We start from the raw sequence: 16,347 nt of genomic DNA, 5'->3' as shown, positions 1-16,347 counted from the left end.
AAGAACTTCAGAAGACATGACTTAGAAGTGCTTAGAATAGTTATGTAGCTTTACATAGAGCTCTGACAAATTAAGAGGCTATATAAATTCAGCCATCTTGCAGCTAACTGCATTAATTTACAAAGCATCAACACTAGAGTGAGTTGCTAATATTAGGCTCACTGTGCCACTGTAGAGAGGGCTGAAGTTATCTTGTCCCAAACGAGCATCTAGAATTGGATGAGCTTAAATAATGGCTGTTAGTTTTTAGCTCATAAATCCCTATTTAGTGATCCACTTGGTTTTCATTCACATTAATATATATAAATATAAGATTCTGTCCCAGCTCCACTGGATGATAGAAGCAGAAGAGAAAAAGAGTGGTAACTCAGCCTGTAGCAACCTTTCCAGCTGGAGGAAGAGGCTGCCTCTATTCTCACAGTGCAGCACCAACATTTTACTAATGGACAAGTCGCTGCCCTACATCTTCACTGCTGCTGTTTTCTCCAGTTGGCAAGGTTGATAAAGGGCTGAGTCATCACCCTCCTTTCTGCACTTCTATTCCTCTACCCAGCCTAGCTAATCCTTCACGAGCCATGTCAAGCTGTAGTACGTCAATGTTGCCTCAGGAAGAGCCACCCAAGCTGATGCTGATGATGCTCCAGCCCAGCTGTGTGCCAATCCTCCAGCAAAGCAACTGGGTATACAAGGAGCAACAGACCGTGCCTGGGAAGGGCTCAGAGGATGAGATGGCAGCAACAGCAGAGCCCGGCTGTGACAAAAACAGTGGTGGTGGCTACAGCAAGAGCAACTGCCACACCTAGGAGAGGAAGTAAGAAGTGTGCTCTTCATTTTCATCTGTGAAGGGTACATAAGTTGTTAGGTTAGAACATAAATACTAATTAAGCTGTTTGGACCTAACTACTTAGTAAACAGAAATGCTTTTCACTCTGGGGAGTCTAGAAGAGCCTCAAAAAATTACTGACACTCTTAACAGCGCAGTGAAATGAGAAAGCCTGGGAACTTCTGCTCTTAGTGCATGCTTCCACATATTCTCCATTCCAAATTCCCTTAAACTAGAATGCCCAAGAATATATCTACTTAGTTAATTGAGGTATACCTGTATTGTAGTCCATTTCAATGCATTAGCCAATACCAATACAGTCAGCCCTTAGTATCTGCAGGAGTTCTATTCTGGACTCCACCGTGGAAACCAAAAACCATGGGTTTTTAATAGCAGTGTGCCATAGGGCCAACAGGGCTTGCCATCTGCAGATGCTCAAATCCACGGATGGCAAGCCTGTGGTTGGGGTGGATGGGCTGTACATTCACTGAGATCTGTTGATTAATACTGAACCAATGTATAGTTTAGAATGAGCATACTGAATTTCCCCCTTAACTTTTGCAACTGGGTGCCTTAAATGACAGTATATCAAACTTTTTTTAAATCAAGTTTTTAATATACATAAGATATCTCCTGAATTTTGAAGTAGTAACTCTTGAACTACTGTTTTCTACTGGGCTGAGGGGCAAGAATCTGGGGAACGACTCTAAAGGGCATGAATCAGGCAGGGTCAATCAACTATACTGATAAAGATTGTGTGACAACATTTATTGTAGTAAGGTATACCTTCCCAATAACCAAATATTTCAATCTTACACTAAAAATAAAACATATTCTATTCTTAGTGTAACCTACTATCTAGGTGGGCAAAGAGCAGCCTTGAAGCTGCATGTAGCCCCCATGGCTGTTTGTGTGGGAAGACAAATACTGGTCCCCTGAGCTGCCTTCACCTCACCTCACTGCATACAATCCAAAGAGACTATCTTCAGACTAATGTATTAAGACTGTTTTGACAATACTTGTTGCTTAATCTAAATTCTTAGGATTCAGATTAAACCACTAGTCTGGTGAATCAAATAAAAGTGTCGCTTAAACCAAAGCATAGTAAAGTGAGATGAGTTCATAAAAGAATGAAATTTTTTTAGTAGTTTCTTACTATGAACATGCAATGAATCCGAGGACAGAGACTGAAAAAAGTTGTGTACTCTCCGATTCTGCAGAAAAGCTTGGGATGTAGTTGAAAACAGCTGCCTAAAATAAGTAAAATCCATGTTAAAGAAGTCAACCATTAAATGTGGAGCTAAATACAAGAATTATTTTTTAATTAATTCAAATCAACAGCTCCTCCTTTAAACCCAAATTCAATAATACACACTAGTAAATATGAAATCAAATCTCTGTAAAAAAGAACAGGTCAAGTCCTACATTATTAATCCTAGTCCATCCTTCTGTAATCTACAAACACCGGGGACAGGGGGAAATTATTTCCAGGGCTTGCATTAAAATCGCAACTACATATGTACCACATTGCACACACAATGAGTTTCATATGCATACATATATTTGCAGAACAGACAAGTGAGTCAACTGTCACATGTTTCTAACACTACAGTTATCTAACAGAGATGGATGTGTGATGGGAAAGAAAGATCAAGCTTAATCAAGCTTGTTTACATGTATTTTCTGCCATTGCCCACTGGGCCCTCACGGATAAAATAATTTGGATTCATGGCCCAACATCTTCAGAAGTTCCTAATCCAAATCCATCAGACCTTTTCTTGATCTCCTCTTTGCTGTCTATAAAGTGACCCTGTTTCTCCCTCCCTCTCCCCCCCCCCCCCCACTATGCATCTGACCAATTTTAAATGCTAGTTTTCATGTAACTACTTGCTGCATTTTTATGATTTTGTATTATGCTTTTCCCAGCTTGACTATGAAACCCACTGGGTGACCTTAGGCAAGTCACTTAGGAGAAGGCAATGGCAAACTGCCACTGAACAAATCTTGCCAAGGAAGTCCCATGACAGGCTCACTTTAGGGTCAACGTAAGTCAGAAATGACTTGAAGGTGCACAACAATAACTATGCTTTTTTGGGGTTTTTTACTTATTATAAACTGAACAGCTTTCTGTTGATGACTTTCCCTTTCTCCCCACCTCAAAAAGATTCCCATTTGAAAGGAAACACTACTCTTTAAAAACAATATTTGTGGACTGCCACTGTATTTCACTGGCAGAGCTGAAGTGGGCTATGGAATGGGGAACTGGTCCCCAGACTCACTGAAGCTGAGTACACCAATATTGACAATACTGAGTTAGATGGACCAATAATCTGACTAGGCATAAGGCTGCATCCTATGTAGGTCTTGATGGTTAATGACCACAGGTTAATGACAAAAGGAATATAGAATGTTATACTAGCAAGTCAAACTGAGTAACTATATTTAATTCTTGTTTTACCTTATCATAGGTTCCAAGTCTGGGTGCCTCCTTTCTTCTTGCTTCTGTAACCCCTGATTTAAGGCTCCTAAAATAGTCTTGTCAAATGCTTCAGAAGAAAGATCCTTTGGAAGCTGAGGAGAATTATATTAGTTACTGATTAATAATTAGATCACCACTACCAGCCCTCTTTCCCATCTCAGAAATGCATACATCAGAGTCAGGTGAAAATGAGTTTCTTAAATATAACTAATAATTTGGATTTGAACTAAAATATAAAATTAGATCAATTGGAGTTTGAAATAGTCACTCTCTAATAAGAAGTACAACTCTTCTCAGGTGAGGAAGAAGCTATCATGCTATGCATTATTTTAGAACTGTCAACTGAAATTCATTGTGTACATTGGGATGGGGAAACTTTTTTTCTATGAAGGCAAATAAACCACAGGGAAAGTCAATCAGTAGCAGTATTCAGAGATGAATGGAATCATTCATTTTCTCTCTCTCCCCACATTCTCTACACAGCCACCATCAATGCTAGATCCAATGGTGTATATCTGCCACTAGCAGTATTGCCACAAGACTGCTTACATAATTCCTAAATCCAACTCAGTTGTGCACATTATGTGGTTATAGCTAGAAAAGAATATTGCCACACACCAAGTTATTACTTGCTAACTAAAAACTGTTGCTTTTCATTCAGCCTTAGGAAAATGGTTAGCATTATGAAACAACCATCAATTCAAGATGTATGTAAATATGTTCATCCAACAAGTATTTTGTTATTCACTGATACACTGGCAGCATTTGAAAGTCAACCTTACAGATCAGACACTTAAATTAGTATTGTATCCTAAGGAGACCAAGCGACTAACAAGCTACCTATTTCTAACAAATGAAAACTTACTTTTAGTAGAAATTCCTGTAGTTCTTGATGTGTTTTAGTTACACAGGATATGGAATGATCAGACCAGATCACCTGATGAGGGGGAACAATCACCAACAATTATATAGTAATAATCTTTACAGGATTAGTTAAATACATGTGATACTAAATCACTATGTGATCAAGGTAGAAATAGAAATAACCCATTTGTGTGATTTGCAGAGACCACGAAGAAGAAATGATTTTTTTAAAAAATTGGATACAATAATAAAACGCAAAACTGCTGAAATAATTGAAAATGTTACTGTATTTTAATTTATAGTCTACTTTTTGTATCTACAGTACATAGTACATAGAGATTACTGTTACTTGTGCATTTAAAACTTGTGCATGGCAGGGGGTTGGACTGGATGGCCCTTGCGGTCTCTTCCAACTCTATGATTCTACGAGAATCTGGCATTTTAACCATTTTCCTCTATGCCAGTGGTCCCCAAACTGTGCTCCTTAAGGGATTTTGGACTGAAGCTCCCAGAATCCCAAACTATTGGCCAACATGGCTGAGGCTTCTGGGAGCTGAAGTCCAAAATGTCTTAAAGGGCACAGTTTAGGGACCATTGCTTATGCAGTAGTATACATTTACTTTTCAGAATCGAATGCAGTCTAATTTATCCAGTCACTTCATATGCAAGGAAGGAGCTGTAAGGCACAGGTTTCATTTTTGTGTCACCATGCCAGGGTTGCATAAGGTCGGATGAGTGTAGAGTCATACATTGTTTTTACTAACTAGCAACACTCAGCTTTTTTGCTTGCTGAGATCAAATAGGCACAACCCATTTGTATTCTATGCTAAGCATTTTGTATTACTAAATAGTTCTGACCTACATAGGAAACATCTAGAACCCAAAGAATGACCACTTACTTTGAAAGTATATTCCAGATGTTTGTCAGATCTTTTCCGTGGTCCTCCTTTCAGCATTATCTTCTGAATGTGTACAGCTAAAAGAAAAATTAGGCAAACCTGTGAAGATACTCAGCTATTCAGAAGTACTTTTTTACATCTGAAACACATATTTATACAGCACACACCCATTTTGCTACAATTTGGGGGAGGGGTGTGCACATTTAACAACATTTACTTGTCCTATAACACATTATTATCTCCTCTTAGTCAATTTTGCAATGACTCCATTATACAGTAGGACTGATACTACTGTGCAACAGGAGAAGCCCTCAGTTTTTCAATGCAGGCTGATCACAACACTTTTTTTTTAAATACCTAGTGACAGTCCTCACTCTTACACAACAAGCTGCACAGGTAAGTAATACAAACATACATGAAACACATTCATTATCCAAAATAGGCTGTATTCACATGGAATGATAAGAATCCTGACATGGTGGGAATGAATGGCACACTGGCATGGGAGTCAGAACTGCAGAATTACTTTCTAAAACTTTATCCTTTTAGAAATTCATTTCCACTTCCACTGGTTCAGCAAAAGGTAAGATGACACATAGATATTGCTATTAAGGCTAACAACAGCCATAGATTACTTTTTTGTTTGTACTTTTTTGCTTAATATTGTTTAAAAAGAAAATCTGGGTCAGCTATCATTATGTCTCATGTTTCACTTCAAGTCAGACTAGGAAAAGAATTCTATACAGTGGTACCTCGGGATACGAATTACCCAGCTTACGAATTTTTCGGGATACGAAAAAATCCCATAGGGATTTATTGTTTCGGCTTACGAAGGTTTTTTCGGGTTACGAAAAAACCCCGGCGCTGTTTTAAATGGAGCCGCGGCAGAGCCGCGGCTTTTTTCCCATTAGCGCCTATGGCAATTCGGGTTACGAAGGTTTTTCGGGTTACGAAATTAGCCGCGGAACGAATTAATTTCGTAACCCGAGGGAGCACTGTACTCTGAAGTAATGGAGAAAGGGAGCACACAACTCCATACTACCCTTTAATGACCCATTGTCATTGAATGCACTTAATTCTCACCTGCAGTGTTGTTGTTTTTTAAACCTAAAACCCCTTGCATTATTGACTTTTCTGACCTCATGGGAATTCAACTATCTTTCAGGTGATAAAATTGCCCCCATTCACAGGAATATCTGTGGGCACAGAATGAAAGTTTGTGGGCATAGAACGAAAGCTATTCCATAATAGCCAAGCACCCAGAGCCAGAAAACACATATTCACATTTGTTTTCAGTAGTTGACAGACCTCCCTGTTCACAAAAAAATTAAAAATGTATCCATGATTTCTACATCCTAAAAATGCTATCACTGCTATTTCAACACATGCCAAAACACTCGTTCTTATGCTAGCCACTCTAACATGTCATTTGGATGCTGCAGAGGTAATGTGCACCACCTGCTGTTTTTCCTATCTGGTGTCCTACCTCAGAGGTAAAAGCAGGAGGGTATGTTCAATCTATGCTGCCAGATGGTACCAATGTATATCAGATCTTTGCCTAGCAGACCTTCTGCTATTTCTTCACTAGTGAAAAAAACCATCTCACCAAATTGTGTGGGTGGGTGCATGTGCCCGCCTTCAAGGACTTTCTTTGGCAAGGAATACTCAGAAATGATTTTGCTAGTTCCTTCCTTGGAAACATAGCCCAAAGCAACTGGTATTTGTTGGTGGTCTTCCATCTAGGTATTAACCAGGGCAGACCCAGCTTAGCTTCCAAGATCAGATGGGATCGGGTGCATTTAGGATATTTAGGCTCTTCACTGTTGTTACCGAACTGAAGCTAATGGTGCACAAGGCTGTCTGCCCAAGTAAATGTCTCCATTTAGAGGATATGACATCTTAGGGCCACATCACCATCTGTATATGCTAGCATTTCCTGGCATGTATTTTCAATAGGCATTTACCTCTGAACTCAACTATCTCTTCATCTAGCCTTTGTACCACATTTGAAGCTGCTCTGAACTCTCATGACATCATCCTAACTCTCATGAAATCAGTATTTCCACATGGTCCTTTCTGCTTAGAATCAATTGAACATGCACTCGCTGTCACTCAAGCAGGAAGGGGCAGCAAGCACTTAATACCCAATCACTTCCACCAGCTTCTTTGCATCATGTTTAAGCCACATAACAGCACAGTACATTTGTTCCAATACGTTACATTGTTCATATTGCTGTTCTGATGAACAAATTTTGCAAGAAGCAAAAATAAATGTGCTTAAAGTTTGTGAATTCCATACAACCATATAAATAACCTGCAGTGTGTGTTTTCTGGGGAAAAAATTGAATCAGAAAGTGTTCAGTTTCCCTAATTTATGGAGATATGATTCAGTACGTTTCTCTTTTGTCTAATGAACAAAAAAAGTATGTATTAAAGCTGTATGCTACTTTAACCTGATATACAGTATAAATATTTTAACAGTGTAAGTATTTTAATGGACAAAAATAGCTGAAATATTTTTTTCAGGAAAAAACAATTCTATCCTTTTTATGCTATAATAATACTCAGTTACCCAGGAATAAACTCAACTGAGGTTAGTGGAATTTTTAAAAGAATATTGGATTTATGTCCTGACTCTCCTCCAAAATGGAATTATTTCTGTGTAAGTATGTACAGTGGACCCTTGTTATATGCTGGGGTTTGGTTCCAAGATCTCCCGTGTATAACAAAATCCGTGTATGCTCAAGTCTCATTACATATAATGACATAGCAAAATGGTGTCCCTTATAAAAAATGGAACATCAAGGTAAATTTATACTTTTTTGGAACATTTTCAAACCGTGTATGCTTGAATCAGTGTATAAAAAATCCGTGTATAAGAAGGGCCGACTGTATAAACAAAAATCAAGCACTTGGAAATTTTATTTGAATACTGTGAATTCTCTCCAATCATGACAACTCAAGAGCACATACTTCCTTACATTATTTAGGAATTGAAGGTGGAAAGATCAAGGCACTCACAAGAGTTTTAGCATGTCCCAAAAGTTTGGAACACCTGTGTGATCTGTAAAATAATCTTTAAAAAATTAATTATAACTTAGATTTTAAATATGAGTGGTGTTTTTTCCCTTCCAATTGTCCAATTTAACTTGTACTGTATCCATTTATTACGATGCAACCTAATTTCATTAAAGCTATACATTTCAGAAATGTTAAGGTTTATGTTGAAAAATACAGCAGTGAAAAGTTTCCATCCCTTTGTATCCAGGAGACAGGAGTCAATAATTTTGGTCTGTTTTTGCTTGGCTGCATCTGCAAAGCAAAAATAATCCAGGTTGACACCAGTTTAACTGCCATGGCTCAATGCAATGGAGTTCTGTGATTTGTAGTTTGTCAGACATTTAGCCTTCTCTGTCAGAGCCCTGGTGCCACAACAAACTACAAATCTCAGAATTCCACAACTGGAATTGCATAGCGCTGAGCCATGGCAGTTAAAGTGATGTTAAACTGGATTATTTATGCAGTGTGGATGCAGCCCTAATCAAGCAAAAAACTAGCTGCCAGTTACTAGTCTGGGCCAGCATGTCTAAGGCTTTTGGATACCCTCCCATGGAAATGTGAAAGGGTCTCCAGCCCATCTCCCACCCAGCAGCACTTTATAAATACAGTACTTGGATTTCCACACCTGCATCTGCATCAAGTAGGGAAGACTTGCCATGATAAATATGATTGATGTAACTTGCAAAAATCCAAACAAAATAAACAACAAAAACCCAACAACACAAAAAGGCAGAGAAATTTGCTAAACATTTATTTTATCAAAATGTGGACTTTTATCTACATACCTTCTTGCTGTGGTCTGTGGGAGGTCACCAAAGGTTTATCATGATGAGCTATTCTTTGCTCAAGTAATCTGCTCTCATTACTTGGCATGCAGTTATGAGGACCATTCTGCAAAAAACAAAACAATTATAATATTAAATATAAATGTAATCACATGTTGCAATGTAAAAAAATTGACAGAGGAACAACTGCAATCTATGTACATGGGAAAAATAATGCAAAATGATAACAATTTGAAGAATAATAAGTTTATTGTGACATCAGCCTTCATATTTGAGCCCACCATCAAAGGCCAAGATTCTTTTGCTATAGTGGATCAATCACTTCTTTAAAAAACATACACATTAAATTAGAGAAAATTTTCTAAATAATTATGACAATCTTGTTATACCTTTGTTGTTGTTGTTGTATGCCTTCAACTCATTTCCAACTAATGGCAACCTTAAGGCAACCCTACCATGGGGTATTCCTGGCAGTATTTGTTCAGTGAGGCTTGCCTCTGCTTCTTGCGTAAGGTCACCCAGTGGTATCCATAGCCAGCCAAGAATCTGAACCCTGATCTCTAGATTCATAGCCTAATAGGCAAACCACAACACCACTCTGTTCTCTGCTACACCTTCACTTGGTCCATTTTCAAAAATATCTTTGATCTCTTAAAAAGGACGAATCATCAGTAAATTCAGAACAGAGTCCTCAAAGACAATTCCAAGGAAGCTTTACCACCCATACCCAATAGACATTAAACTTTCCCAAGTTATCTAATTCATTCTGGGTGTTAACCCTCTCATCTTAAATGCTCATTAGCATTCTTTAGAAGAAACACTTTAAAATACTTGTTACTTTCACTGTGATAATAAAGTCAATGGTTCTCCCCCCCACCAATCTTGTTCAAACCAAAATTTCCAAAACTTATCAGGACTATTAAACAAACAATATGTGGTCTAGTCAAATCAAGCATGGTTCAGTGATAACACCACCATTTCCCCCTTCAATGTGCTGCTTATGAAGTTGAATGATTTCTATAAAGGCATAGCAAATGCAACTACTTCTAAGCAAGGAGTTAGATCAGATGCTTTTAATCACGGACTCTATGCCTGCAAGCATAGGGACACTCCCTCTTTTAATAAGCATTAAGGGATTTTAACTATTTAAACAATTATGCTAATGTCTTTTAACAATTATTGCAGAGATGAAAAAAATGAATTCTTCTTATTATAGTAATAATGTGAAACATTATTTTATGCATTATAAAGCTTGATCAAACTTTTTAATGGTTTCTAATATTAACAATCCAAAGTTATTAGGCTTTGATATGATTTACATCTTTCAATAAAACACCGTATCTGTACTGCTTATTATTCCTATTAAATCTGAATATACGTAATAATTGTACAGAATGAAACATACAAAGTACTCTGAGAGAGAGATGAAAATAAGAATAAGTCAATGTTATTAGTGCTACTTATTACTTATATGGTATTACAGCAATACAGGACTCAATGAGAAAATGAGGAAGCAAAAAGCAGTTCAGATGTTATAGACCCTAGCTTAAATAATAACTGTTCTTTAAAAAGTGCTCATTGAAAGCAAGTTGCTTTGGTTGAACCTGTGCTATCTGAAGAATTTATATCTCAATGGCATTTCTTGTATTATAAATGTAAGTGATTAAAAAGAAGCAACTGAAGGTGGACACTAGTCTAACAATCAACAACTTCCAATAAACTGTTAAAGCTAAAATGTCTGATTTTAAACAATCACTGTTCTTCCAATAAGACAGTTGGAAAATAGTAATGATATCCAGACTTAAGTCTCAGCTCAAACTTTAATTAAAATCTTATAGTTAATAATGTTTCGTTTGTTATTTTTGATGTGGCAGAAGCTGAAAAAGTAGCCAATTTTATAACTATTAATCTTAGTTGAAGGGCATTCGTAATTCATTTACATGTGCAGAAAACACAAAGCCCAACTCAGCCCAACCCTCTCTCTTCACTGTACTGCACATAATGTACCATGTAACACAGTGAGTGCATTTCTTACAGAACGTCCGCATTAAACATTTTAGTGGCTTTAATCGGACAGTCTATCTTTAAAACTTTAGCTTTATTTTATTTTAACCTATATTGTAGGCTGCTTTACATCATATATTGGGAGAAAGGCACACTATTAAGTAAATAAGTAACAAGTTGGCTAAGAAACATATTGAGGGGTAACCAAGCTGGCCATTCAGGTTGGCGAGGGTTAGCAATCTCCCTTTATCCACTGAAACAGGGATATTTAACTTCTTAGCCCCCGCTTCAATTTCTCTACAGAACTGCCCTCAAACTAGGCTTTATCAAGGAAAAATCTCATCCACATGAAGGAAGTCTTTACAAATTAACTAAAGTCCCATGGGATGGTGGCATTAGGAGCTGTGGAGGGAAGATTTAATTTCCCCTAAGTTTTGAGTTTCAGAAGATGGCCATGGCAAACTCCTTCTGAAGAAAGCTGCCAAGAAAACCCCATGATGGGATAGAAAACCCCTTAGGATCACTGTAAGTTGGAACTGACTTGAATGTACACAAGAGCAGCAAATGTTTTGCAACCTGAGGAATCTGGCTGAAGAGGGAAAGCAAGTGGGGAGGAAAGGGAAGAAAGAGAATGTGAATACAGTGAATTAAGGGAAGGTGTAAACTGATATGTATGAGTGAATGGGAAGGATGCCTATCCATTACAGTGGCAAGAGCTGGCCCTTTTAGGATTTGATTTAATCCGCTCCTGCCAGCTGCTGGTTTGGGACTGTAGTGGTGGCCGCAGTCCAGCCCTGATCAGGAGCAGAGGCTGCTCCTCTTCTGGGCTGTCTGCTTTGGACCCATGTAAATAAATGGAGAAGGTGCATTTGTGGGTGATCCTCACCCTGACACTTTTTGGTTTTAGCCCCATCAACCACTTGTATTTGATTTCCAACAGAAATGGAGATGTGCCTCCCTTCAGCAGAAAGCTCTATGCTCAATAACTGATGCTCATGCGTTAGAAAAGATCATTAATTCAGAAAACTGCTGAGTAAGAATAGCTTTATTTAGTAACAGCAAGTAAGAAAAAAAGTCCTCTTTGCTTCTCATCTATTTTCAAAGACACCTACTGAGTTCAAATGCATAGGCAAAAGAAAGACACAAACGCAAATGCTTTTTCAGGGCATAGTCCTCTCTTCTGAGAGAGAGAGAGAGAAGAACCGCTGGACCTGGTCCCCTTCGCCACCACCATCCCCTTCTCCTTTTGTGTCCTGTCTTTTAGATTGTAAGCCTGAGTCTAATTATTGTAAGCCGCTCTGAAAGCCTTTAGGGCTGAAGGGTGGGGTATAAATACCATAATAAATACATTAAAATGGGAGGGGGAAGCAGCACTCCCATTCCAACTAAGGAGGAGCTTAATATAGGTTTTTAAAAATAATTTGAGAATACTGAAGAGAAAGGTGCTAGAATCTTCTCTCAGTACTAAAATGCAAAGTTACCCTGATGAAATAAGCAGTTTCAGGTTGAAATACTTTTAACCCCACACCTAAGACTGACTTACATAATTCACTGCCACAGAATATGACACTGGCCACTAACTTACACAGCTTCATGGGAAAGGGGTCTGTCAACAGGCACTACCCCTGACACTTAGGTGGAAGCACGGTGTTCAAAGACAGCCTGCTTCTGGATACCATTTACTCAGGATTAACAGGACTGTGGTGTTTGCCTCCGTACCTGCAGCAGGTTGATGAGGATTTATGGCAAGGTAGGACTGGAAACGGGATGCTGGATGAGAGGGACCCTTGGAATGACGCTCCTGCAGTGTCCTAAACATTTCAAAGGAAAGCAATGCCAAGCCACCTCTGAGTAGGCCTTGCCTAAGAAAACCCTGATATTAATGAGGTTGCCCTAAGCTTTCAGGAACTACTTTGTGAAGATTTCTGGTCCTTTTAAAATGTATGTTACTAATTAAAAAGTAAATCCCTCCTAAGGAGCAATGTAGCTAGCTGCTTTTAAAGTAACAAGCAATGTATTGCTGGCAAAAACTAAGGTTTCAAGCTTTGCTAATACTTCTGGGTGACCACACCTAAATATGATAAGGAAAGCTGGCTGGCTAATAAGCCAGATGCTTAACATATTTATAGTCCACCCTTTGCTCCACAGCAGTCTCTCCAAGGAAGAGTTAAAAAATGGGAATGCAAAACAAGCGTTTACAAAAGGGAGCTACGTTGGTCCACAACAATGTAATGTTGGGAAAAGCAACGCTCTTTTAAAAGAAGCTCTCCTAAACTTTACAGACATTTACCTAAGAAAATAGCCCTGCTGCAAGGAGTATAATAGTTCAGGTCTTCTCATCTCATATCCTTCAATGGATGCATCTACACTGTAGAAATAATGCAGTTTGAGACCAGTTTAAGTGCTGCAGCATCATCCTACAGAACCCTAGGATTGTGGTTCTACAATGTCTTTAGCCTTGGATGCCAAAGACTGCCGGTGCCTCACAAAACTACAAAGGCAAGGACTCTGCAGGACAGAGGAGCCCTGACAGTTAAAGTGGTGTCAAATCACATTATTCCTCCAGTGTAGTTGCACCCTTTGAAGGATGGCCTGATCAATCCTCATACTCCCGGAAACGCCTTTAAAGCCACACTGCGTTATTTCTGCAGCGTAGACACACCCTCTCCAAAGAAACTGGCCAAGGAAACCCTGTGACGCATTCACCTTAGGGTCACCCAAAGCAGGGAACAACACAAAGGCAGACAAGGGTCCAAAACAGACTGCAGAAATAATCCGGTCTGAGACCACTCCAACAGCCCTGGCTCAATGCCAGGGAATTCTGGGAAGTGTAGTTTTGTGAGACATTTAGCCTTCTCTGCCAGATAGCAATGGTGCCACAATCAACTACAATTCCCAGGAGTCCCTAAGGCAGTTAAAGGGATGTCAAAGCAGATTATTTCTGCAGCGTGTTTTGGATCAACAGCTAAAAAATGCCCCCAACAGTAGGAGCGGTTTTACTACAGGAAACACACTCCACCAAATGCATCTGAGGAAGTAGACTGAAGTCTACAAAAGCTCAGCGGTGGGATTCTGGGAATGGTAGTTTGTTGGATTGCAGCCCTGGCTGGGCCTGAGCAGCGATGGAGCGGAAACGGGGGCCACTCCTTACCGGGCTCCCGAACCCTTCTCCTTCTTCGTCGTCGTCGTCCCGGCAGAGGGCCCTCCTGAGGCGCTGGAGGTGCTCCCGGAGGGTGACCCTCTGGTGGAAGGAGAAGGCCGGGTGGAGGGAGGCCATGGTGAAGAGCAGCAGCAGCTCCTCCTGCGCCACCGGCCCCAAGCCGCCCTCCCTCGCCCTCCCTTCCTCCTCCTCCTCGTCGTCCCCGTCCTCTTCCCGCTCTCCTTCTCCTCCTCCTCCTCCCTTCCTGGGGAGCTGCGGAGGGCGGCAGCTTTCGAGGACGGCTTCCACTCGGGGCAGGAGGCGGTGGAGGCGCCCCGCGGCCTCCCGGTTCTCGGAGCCCAGGAGGGCCAGGTAGACGATGAGCTTGGAGCGGACGGCTGGGTCTCGGAAGTCGGAGGGAGGGGGAGGCGGCGGCGGCGCTGGAAGCGGAGGAGGAGGAGGGGAAGGGGGCGGAGGGGAGGAGGAGGGCGCCGGCGGGGGCTGCTGGGGCGCGGCGGCGTTGGCGTTGGCCTCCCCTCCGGCGCCGTTGGCCTTGGCCTCGGAGTCCCTGAGGCAGTGGTAGTCCTTGCGCGCCAGCTCCTCCAAGCAGGAGCCCAGGAAGCGCAGCTCCAGAGGGTTCAAGAGGTCGAGCAGCCCCACCGCGAATTCCAGGCGCTGCGCGGAGCCCAAGGCCAGGCCGAACCACTCGTAGACCGACTCCCGCGCCGCTCCAGAGCAGCAGCAGCAGCAGCAGCAGCAGCCGCCCTGAGGAGCCCCGCTTCGTCGAGGCTGAGAGGCCGAGCGCCCTCCATTTTCCCTCAGCGCTTCGTTATTATCGCCGTCGTCTTCCTCCTCCTCCTCTTCCCCCTCCCTCAGGTCTGGCTGAGGCGGCTGCTTCACCGGGAGCTTCATCTTCAGCATCCTCGGGGAGAGGAAGGGAGTGACCGGTCAAGAGCCGCCGCCGCCTCCGCAGCTCATCTCCTCCCTCCGAGGAGGAAGCGCTGACTGACTGAGGCGGGGAGATAACGGTCGCGACGGAAATGGCGGTTTGCGGCGGCCGCGGACGGAACGCGCGAAGGACCAAAAAAGCGGAGATGGAAGGAAAAAGGCGGTAACTCCACACTGCGCAGGTCACGAATGAGGCCGCTTTTTATAAGTCTCCTGTTTTTGCTCCTCCTTCTCGAGGCCGTGGACGGAGAGCAAGGAGGTCCAAAACAGCTGGGGGGAATAGGACGGCTCCACTGCGCAGGTCACGAATGAGGTCGCTTTATTATAGGACTCTTCTCCTCCCCCCGTCTCTCTTAGCCCCTCCTCCTCCTCACAGCCGTTGACGGAGCGTGCGAAGGGCCAAAAGAGCGAGGATGGGTGGGTTAAAAAAAATGAGATAACTCCACTGCGCAGGTCACGAATGAGGACGCTTTATTATCGGCCTCCTCTTCTCTCTCTAGCCCCTCCCTCTCCCCTCTGTTCTTTTGATCTCCTCAAACTCCAGGAAGAGAAAGGGAGAAGGGAGGAGAGAAGGGTAGATACAGAACGTTCGGCGCTGGCCAATCGGAGGCTTAGCTGGGAGCTTCGCGTCACTAAGTTCTTAAAAAACAACCGTTGGGGGGGAAGGGTTCCTTGATAAGGTTCCCCCTGGGCCCTAGAGGCAGCCCCGTTCTTTATGGTACTGTAGTTAGTTGTAGTTCATTGCGGCACCTGAGCTCTCTCTGGCAGAGAAGGCTCAATGCCTCACAAAACTACACTTCCCAGAATTCCCAGCGCAGTTAAAGTGGTCTCAGACTGGGTTATTTCTGCAATGTGTTTTGGACCATAGAATTGCAAAGAGAAAAGGATAAGCTTTTCTTCTGTTTAAACATCATCATCATCATCATTATATGCAAGTTGAGATAATCCTGGCCCAGACTCCAACAGTTGAGCCTTGTATTCCATTCAGGGCCAGATGTGAGTCTGTGGGGAGAAGCACAAGCTCCTCATTTTGCACCAACCGCTGGCACCTGCGACTGACTTCTGTGTCAATGGGAGCAAAGGGAGCTGTCGCCTGGGAGCCTGCCGCATCGCTAAAGAAACCCAGCTCACCCCAGCTGCCTTGAAGTGGATAAAAGAGTACTATGGCCCGTTACAGACGGGCTCTTGATGTGCCCCCATCATGTGCTAGGGGTTGGCTGGGGACCTAGCATCCACACCAGCCTCACCCCTAGCACATGACGGGGGCATAATAATGGCAGCGCCCTATGCACACAGGCGCTGCCATTATTACATGTCGGACGCATAGCGTCAGCACGTTGCGCGGC

The 16,347-nt window shown here is 41.9% G+C and overlaps 1 protein-coding gene across 4 annotated transcripts in view; it reads right to left on the bottom strand.

Annotated features, from left to right (window-relative positions):
* Window positions 1-15,312, bottom strand: part of ZCCHC2 (zinc finger CCHC-type containing 2) — a 35,612-nt gene extending 20,300 nt beyond the window's left edge. The window contains exons 1-6 of one of the 4 annotated variants that reach the window (XM_042462081.1): window positions 14,066-15,312; window positions 8,911-9,016; window positions 5,066-5,142; window positions 4,168-4,239; window positions 3,282-3,394; window positions 1,980-2,074 (exon numbers count right to left, since the gene is read on the bottom strand). In XM_042462081.1, coding sequence (XP_042318015.1) covers window positions 1,980-2,074; window positions 3,282-3,394; window positions 4,168-4,239; window positions 5,066-5,142; window positions 8,911-9,016; window positions 14,066-14,974 — 1,372 coding nt within the window. In that variant the 5' untranslated portion in view covers window positions 14,975-15,312. The remainder of the gene's footprint in view (window positions 1-1,979; window positions 2,075-3,281; window positions 3,395-4,167; window positions 4,240-5,065; window positions 5,143-8,910; window positions 9,017-14,065) is intronic. The other 3 variants (XM_042462079.1, XM_042462080.1, XM_042462078.1) reach the window with 3 other exon arrangements.
* Between the last annotated feature and the right edge of the window lie 1,035 nt (window positions 15,313-16,347).

The sequence above is a fragment of the Sceloporus undulatus genome, chromosome 4, assembly GCF_019175285.1.
Source record: "Sceloporus undulatus isolate JIND9_A2432 ecotype Alabama chromosome 4, SceUnd_v1.1, whole genome shotgun sequence".
Taxonomy (NCBI): domain Eukaryota; kingdom Metazoa; phylum Chordata; class Lepidosauria; order Squamata; family Phrynosomatidae; genus Sceloporus; species Sceloporus undulatus.
The sequence above is the reverse complement of the archived record's forward strand: the minus strand, read 5'-3'. Positions and strand labels throughout refer to the sequence as shown.